This window comes from Octopus sinensis, linkage group LG2, assembly GCF_006345805.1.
Source record: "Octopus sinensis linkage group LG2, ASM634580v1, whole genome shotgun sequence".
NCBI lineage: Eukaryota > Metazoa > Mollusca > Cephalopoda > Octopoda > Octopodidae > Octopus > Octopus sinensis.
Window position 1 is genome coordinate 41,317,706 of NC_042998.1, and position 8,909 is coordinate 41,326,614.

The 8,909-nt window shown below is 32.9% G+C and overlaps 1 protein-coding gene across 8 annotated transcripts in view; it reads left to right on the forward strand.

Moving 5' to 3' along the window:
- The window catches only part of LOC115232614 (dystrophin), a 744,226-nt gene that overhangs the window by 499,148 nt on the left and 236,169 nt on the right, over positions 1–8,909 (forward strand). For all 8 annotated transcript variants that reach the window (XM_029802603.2, XM_036512501.1, XM_029802605.2 and 5 more), the window contains 2 exons: positions 6,072–6,207; positions 7,313–7,488. In XM_029802603.2, coding sequence (XP_029658463.1) covers positions 6,072–6,207; positions 7,313–7,488 — 312 coding nt within the window. The remainder of the gene's footprint in view (positions 1–6,071; positions 6,208–7,312; positions 7,489–8,909) is intronic.

An 8,909-nucleotide genomic window follows, 5' to 3' on the forward strand; every position in this document is an offset into this window, starting at 1 on the left:
GGACTGGAGAAGATTTGACCACACATGCAAACATGGAACTTATTGATGAAATTTGGGTGACGATGGAAGTTGGGATATATATAACATTTTTACAACTGAGTTTTCAAAGTTTTTCACCCGTTTTCTACTTACTAACTCTCTATCTGCTCCCTCCTTGTTTATTCAACACCAACTATTACCCCATTGTAATCGCTATACCATGCCCTTATGTAGGGAAACAAAACAAATCTATCCATACTCAATATGTTTCCATTTGTAACCTCCTGCTCTTTCTTTCATTATGATGTCTGAATAATGAGAGATTACATCATACTTGTTAGTACCCCATACACTCTTCCATCTACCCTCTTCTACTGCTATTACTCATCGCTCTCTCCTCCTCAGTTCACTCTTTTATTTTCATTCATCACTCTCTCCTACCATCACCATCTTCACTGTTCATCACTCTCGCTCTCTTTTACCAACAGACATGTATTTTCTATTAGTGTTGCATTACCTTTCTATATTGCTGGTCATAACACCCTCTCCACTAGGTCACTCATTACTCATATCCATTACACTCTCATACTATTGACCACTTCTACAATTATCCATCACTTGTGCTCTCTCTTACCAGCAAACATATAGTTGCCATCAGTGCTTCTCTCCTGCTATCTTCTGTTTCTCACTTCAGCCAGCTAGTAATATCTTCCATTATCCTTTCTGTCTGTTAGGAGGTTGGTGAATGAGTGGAGAGAACGTAAGGTCAAAAGGCTCTTCTGTTTTGCTTTGTCGAGGACATGATAACCTCTCTAGTGCCATAATAAAATATATCCATTACACTCTGTAAAATAGCTGGTGTTAGAAAGGACATCTAGCCATAGAAACCATGTCAAAGGTAGAACATATGAGTGAGGTGTATCTTTTGATTTGTCTAAGAGTGAGCCCATGACTTCTCTCTTTTGTTTGGTAATTCCATAACTGCATCAGAACCATTATCATACATAAGGCATGTAAGATGTGGAGCCACAATTCATTTTGATTTACTTTATTATTTACTTTCATCACCATCAACTTATTATTCAAATAATGTATTAACATAAAACAATTTTTTAATGATATTTCTATGAAGATACTTATTTACCTAGTTTAAGAATAGACAGAAAAACACGTTAGATAATGTTTTGAATATACAAATAATATACAAAATATTTTATATATAATATACAAAATGTTTAGCCAGGCTCTGCATTAAGTTTTATTGTCTTGCAAAGAATCATGTTTTCATTCTTGCTATATGACAACTCACCCCCTCCTCCCCCAACCAAATTACATAAAGACTGTTTTGATGTGCTCTCTTCACAATTAGAACTATGATATCAGCCTCACTCTGAAAGCTGTATGTGCAGGGGAACCCCCCCCCCCATTATACATAGAGCTCATATTTCCATATATACACACATGTAGAACCCATAATCCCTTGCATATGTATATTATACCACCAACATCTAATTACATTTATGGCTGTTTTGCTAGTAAGTGTGTGTTTGTGTGTGTGTGCACGCATTTGTATATGCATGCAGATCTACATAAGTATGCATATGTATTTTTTTTACCTCTTAGATGTACATATATATTTTTATTTACTGGCTAATATATCTGCAACTAATCAAGTGTAAAACTTTCTGCCACTGAAAATAGTAATTCCAGTGAGGGTATGAATATCAAGTCAATCAGTTGAAGCATCTGGCTATGTAAAAGAAGCAACCACAAAAACTTTCATCCTTGCAGGCACTGAAAACAGATTTAAATCTACCTGCACACTACAAAAATTCCCCTTCTTTCTCTCAAGCCCAAGCCCTTAAGGTTGACATCATTAACGACAGATTGGTGAAAGGTAGGTGACAAGAGAGGTTGACATCATTAATGACAGATTGGTGAAAGGTAGGTGACAAGAGATTGTAGAAATACTGCAATAAAATCAAGTTGTGCTTTATATTCAAGCAGCAAGATGATGAGAGACCTCAACCACAGACCTGAAGGGCAAGGAACAAATATAAAAGTTTTCTGGTTTGGGTAATAGGAGTGGAGTGGTGAAGTTGGTATATTGCTAGTAGAGAAATAGATAGATGGATTAACTGAGGTAATCAGGGTATGTGGTAGAATAATTAATCTTAAGGTGTTCACAGACGAAGCTACAGCCAGTTACCACAAGTGCTGACAGATGAACAGAACAGGGTTTTTTTTTTGAGCTTGCCTATTTCTGTGTCTTGACATCAAATGATGAAGATCACTATCACAGATTCAGTTTTAATGAGCATGCTACATAACAACATGATGATTTCTTTGATGAACATGGAAGGTATGGGTATAGCATAAGGAATGACGAAGGACCAAAAATTCTTTTGAGTTCTTTATTAAAAATACACCTACATGTACATGTGCATGTATTTGTATGAATGGATGTTTGTAAATATTTGAATGCAAGAACTTTATGGACATAAGGTTAAAAAGTGTGTACCTAATACTGCCATGTAGACTATCAAAATATATTTATTAATAGGACTGGCTATGTGGTAAGTAGCTTGTTTACCAACCACATGGTTCCAGGTTCAGTCCCACTGTGTGGCACTTTGGGCAAGTGTCTTCTACTATAACCTCGGGCCAACCAAAACCTTGTGAGTGAATTTGGTAGACGGAAACTGAAGGAAGCCTGTCGTATATATGTATGTGTGTGTATATGTTTGTGTGTCTGTGTTTGTCTCCCCAACATCGCTTGACAACTGATAGTGGTATGTTTACATCCCCGTAACTTTGCGGTTTGGGAAAAGAGACCGATAGAATAAGTACTAGGCTTACAAAGAATAAGTCCTGGGGTTGATTTGCTTGACTAAAGGCAGTGCTCCAGCATGGCCATAGTCAAATGACTGAAACAAGTAAAAGAATTAGCTCAAATTTCATATCTCTGACTTAGCACATATCTAATTTGCAATAAAAAATGGAAACCTCAAAAAAAAAAAGAAATATTCAGGAAATTGAAACAAAACAAAATAGAAGCTTTTGGTTGGCTGTATGCATGAAGATTAATTGAAATAGATAACATTTGATTGCTTGTGTATATAAAAATGAGATGTTTCTTTGTACACGTACATATGTATGTATATAAAATAAATGAAAATAACAATGCAATTCTATGTGAACGTTTCGTAAGACATTTAACAGAACCATTAGCATACCAGTCAAAACGCTTAGCAGCATTTTGTCCATCTTTATATTGTGAGTTCAAATTCTGTCGATGTTGACTTTGCCTTTCATCCTTTTAGGGTCAATAAAATAGGTACCTGTTGATCACTTAACCTCTACCTTGAAATTGTTAGCCCTGAACCAAAATCTGAAGCAAATATTTGACTAATTCATGCTCAAATACTACTGTCTCAAACACAGAAAGTAAGACAAAGAAAGTGCCAGTATGTCATATAGTTCAAACAAAAAAAAAAAGAAAAAAAGGAAAAGTTAATTCTAGAAAACACTCTGAATAGAATTTTCATTTGCAGCCCCTTATAAGATGAGCAAAAACAACCTGGAGGTGGGTGTCACAGGGAACATAGTTAAGTTGAAAACAAAAAGCTGAACAAGGAAATAAATGATAAACTTAGAAGTTATCAAAACTTCCTGCTCTGAAGTGAACCAGCCCTATGAAAATTATACATCAACCTTTTTGATTTTCATAAAGAGGCACTCTGGATGATGATTCATTAGTCCAAGTTGTTTCAAATTATGGTACAAAGGAAGGTGTAAGTTGATTACATCAACCCCATTGCTCAAATGGTACTTATTTTATTGACCCCCGAAAGGATAAAACCCAAAATCAACCCCAGTCACATTTGAACTCAGAACATTAAGTCAGAAGAATAACCATTAAGCATTTTGCCCAGCACAGTAGCAATTCTGCCAGCTCATTTTACTGTTGTATTAAAATATTTTTTGTGAAGCAATGACACCTTGGCTTCTTTCTTCTATTGTCATGCTTGTAAGCAAGTGTGACAAGTAATGAATGATAGACTATCAAAGTCACTATCACTATTTGAAAGTCCAATAGTAGACTTCTCATTTGGGTTAACCAATAATTACTAATGCAAATAGAATCTCATTTAAAATTATTTTATGTTGATTCAATGCAAGACATCATTCAATCACAATTAATGCAGTATATGCTAAGGAACTGGAAAAACTGTTACCATTAACTGAAAATTTATGAAAGTTCCTACAATTATTCTTAGTCTCAGTTTTTGTATTACTATTACTTAATATGTTTGCATTTTTCGAATTCATTAAATTTTTGCAACAAGAGTAAAAAATTTCATAGAATTTATACTAAAGATCTAATAATACCTGTATTTTTTATAAAATGAAGTAAGACTAACTTAAAAAGCTCCTTGGTTATATTTGCCCTAATATCTAAAATAAAAATTGAACTATACTCTAGGATTTTGTTTTATGGAAGTCACAAGCCTGGTTATATATTCTAGCCAAAAATCACAACCTAATTCTTCATGACAAAAACACAAAATGTTTGCAAAAGCATCTACAGATAGTGATGATATTTAACTACTACCATTGAAGCTAAGCTGTATATATATATATATATATATATTTGTAACATTAATTCAGGCATGGTAGTGTAGGTATGATCCTTGGTGTGTACCTGTTCAGGAAAACCTCAGCAGAATCTATACATGATATTTGCTGATCTAGGTATGCAAGATAAAATAACTGAGATCATCCAATCCTTCTACTTGAAAAAACCAGTGCTGGGTTAATGTTACATGCTGTCTTGCAAGGAAGATATCTATCTGATTTTTTTTTATTCCAGTGGTATGAAGCCAGTAGAGATTCATTCATGTATATATACTTTTCGGATAATTATCTCAGCAATACTTGGAACTGAATTCCATTATCTCGCTGGTGGTGTGAACATCCGGTTTCAGAACAGACATACTTTAACTTATAGAAAGTCAAATCAGTCTAGGAAAGATAGAATGAAAGTTTATAGTTTACTATTTGCTGATCACTGTCCTTGTGGAATATACATTGGCTTAAAAGCAGTGCATTAATCCTTATTTCTGTTGAGTAGAACTGTCTCTGTTTCAATTAATTTTGAAATAATGAAAAATTGTACTGGTGGTATTTGGAACATAAATTAACATGAAATTTTGATACAAGGATTAAGTCACTTCGAAACAAAATTTGTAGCAGAACTAGGGTAGGTCTCAGACAGTGATCACTTCATGTCTACAGCCAAAGCCTTTCACTTCACTGTCAGTATCCACAAGAGAGAGAGAGTGGGTGATTGCTTCAGCAGCCAGATCTTGATGCAGTACCATCAATGGTCAATTTCTGCCATAAACGGTGTGCTCTCTACCACTTGTAGGTCTTTTATATCCATTACTTTTAACATCACTAGGATCACTCATTTGTCTCGTTTATTTGAAAGTGCCAGAATAGTTAATATCCTACATGCATTGGTATGGTTGCAACCATTAGAGGTGTCAATTTCCTCTATATCAGTTCTCACTTTACTGAACTACTCTACACATATGCACAGAAATAGTGTACGCATTCCCCACCCACTGGCAAATACTCATATATCAGAACTAACTCAAGAAAAAAATCTCTTTCTCTCTCTCTTTCTCTCTCTCTCTCTCTCTCTCTCTCTCTCTCTCTCTCTATCTATCTATCTTTCTCTCTCTCCTCTCTCAATTATATATGCATTTGTAGTTACATGCTGCTCTGACAAACTGAGAAACATGCAAATGAATTTAGTGCTAGTTTGGAATGTTTCATCAAATTACTTTGCAATTTTAATAATAGTTTGTTTATTTTATAATCTAATCTCTTAAATATATAGAACTCATGACCTTATCCTATCAAATTAATGGCCAAGATCAGCTTCATTTACTTTCAAATTATTTGGAAAAAAAAAATCAATTTTACAATTTTTGCTTTTGTTCTTTAACATTTAGCTTAATTGCTTTGTGTCTCAAATATTCTTTTTATATTTTCTGATAACATAATAAACATTGTGTTTGCAGACGATGGAGCAAAGCTGTCGAGCAATGGCGCCAGTTCCACTGTGACTTGAAGGATATTATGTCATGGCTTAATGAAGCTGAGAAGAAACTTACTATAGCCAAAGAACTTGCCCCATCAGACAAACAGCTATACAAGGTAAATTTGTTGTTTATCTTCACGTTCTCCTTTTTTATTATGAACATAATTATAACCAACCTTAAACATTGTGTTTATTAGATTAATTTAAGTTCTCTTCTTAAATGTAAAGTCTGATGTTATTTTGAGAGGAACCTTATCAAAACTTGAAATATATGAAGAATTTACATATTTTCATTCTTTTAACGGTGAATAATTGCTCAAGCTTGATGTTGAGAAATATAAATTTGAAATAGTCTTCCTTAATGTAGATCAAGAAATTTAATTTTCTTAACATAAACACAAACTTTTTGTACCTAATTAATTTAAAAGCATCTAATTTTATTAATGTGGCCCATCTAAAACTACTGAAGTTTTTCAATTTACTCCTCCCTCCCCTCTCTCTCTCTCTCTCTCTCTCTCATTCATATGGTTGTATTTGAATTAGACTAAATGAATCACAGAAAAGAATTAGTAAATTAGCACCAATGATATTGCTTTCTTGAAATCAAATATCCTTAAAATTCAGTTTTTCTTCAAAATTGTTTGTTTATCAAAACATCTTTCTGAACACATGTTCAAATTGCTTTTCAAGTTCCTTTATTTCAAGATTTAATCTTTATTTATTTATTCACTTATTTTATTCTTTTCTTATTGTATGTATAGATATTTTGGCATTGTGTAACTTGTTATATTTTCAAGGAAAGTCAGACAGTTTAACCCTAAGGAATACTAAAATAACTCTTGTAAAATGGTTTTAAATTAAGCAGAGATACAAATGACTTAACAACATGAACAAAAACTGTTGACACTCAAACCAGTTTCCTTGTTGATGCTCTTATATATAGTTAGTTATTTGCTTTTGCACTCATACTTCAAATAAAAACATACAATGTGTATTATATAATCGAAAACTAACACTTACAATTTTGGCAGTTACAATTAGTATTCTATTGTATCTAAAGTTGACATTTGAGAAAAAAATGATCTCTTTGAAAAAGCTACTTAATATATATATTTGCATTGCTGCTCCTAAATTTTAATCTTATTTTGTAACATAACTTTTGTCTTTGATTCTTTCATTGTCTCAAATGTGAACTTACATCTGTGTTAATTTTATTTGTAGGAATTAGAGAATGGAATCCGATCTCATCAAGGAACTGTAAATAGCATGAATGCAGCAGGCAATGAAATAATTCGTCAGTCAGCCGCTCCTGATTCTCATCTGTTGAGAGAAAAGCTGGATGCTCTTAATCACCGATGGAAATGCTTGTGTAAAGATGTTTTAGAAAGACCTGACAAGTAAGCGACAGACATGCTGAAAGGTGTCAGAACACCATTCTGCAATTTAGATGCTCAAAAATGTTTTTTATGTTCTTTTCTTTTTTGACTCAGAAATGTTCCTCCATTGAGGTACTACTATTCAATTAAAATATAGACTACATGCTGTTACAAGAAAATCTGTATTTATTTATAATGCTAATCCTATTTGAATTAAATAAACAAGTTAGTATTTTATGTTACATATGTATATGTTGTAATATGCAAGACATGGATATTTGACAAGCAATAATTTAGATAGTGATTTATTTTGAAATAGTCAGTTAGTGATGATATGTTAAATGGAAGTAATCTGCTTTTAATTAGAATATTATTTCACAGAACTCTGTTGTATTTTACAGGCCTTGAATTCAATGCATTCATCTACACACATTTTTTTACAAATATTTTTTAATATATTGTTAAATCTTGAAAAATTCACATCATCTATAAATAATATTGTACATTTTTTGTGAAAGAAATTGATTCACCTCACTAAGCAATATTAACTAGTGCCAGCCCCAGTAATTAAAAAAGCCTGTTGTATATTTTAGTTTCTACACTTCTGGTACCCTATTTCTAGTTGCTTGGATTTGACCCCATTCAACTGTTCTTAATGCTCTTATTGTATTTCAATACATCTATTTGAATGTTTATTGTTAACAGATGGTGTCAAATGGTCAAATGCTTAGTTTACAAAATACTTTGTTTGATTATCAGCTATGCATCAGCAGAGATTAAGGGCTGTTGTTCACAACAATGTTCTAGTAATTGAAGTTTGCTATTTATGTCTCCCCCTCTTCCAAAACTTGGAATGTAATTAGGGGAATAAGGTAGGGCTTAAAATTCCCTCTTTAGAAATTTACATTCATCTCTTACATTGAAATGAATATGAAGTCATAATTGACAAAAGTGTTCTTTTGTCAAAATTTATTTCATGGTTAATAACTAAGAATTCCATTTTTACCCTTCTACAGAATACAATGTTGACCTCTGAATCATTAGGGTAAAAGTTTAGTGAGCAAAATTTGTGTTTCTGAGGTTTTTTTAAAGGTTACTGTTAACTCAAAGATGAATGTAATATATTTTATTAGGTATTTAAATTGTTTTGGGCTTTTAAAGCTTTTCAGTTTTTACCTTAAATGGGCAAATTATATATATATATGATTTGTAAGTGTGATTGAGAAATTTGCTTCTCAACTATGTGGTCTTGGGTTCAGTCCTACTATGTGGCACCTTGGGCAAGTGTCTTTTACTATAGGCCTGGGTTGACCAAACCCTTACGAGTGAATATGGTAGATAGAAATTGAAAGAAGCTCATCATGTATGTACATGTGCACCTTTATCTAGATATCACATGATGGTTGTAAATGAGCATCATTGTCATACAAGTGGGGTTGTTC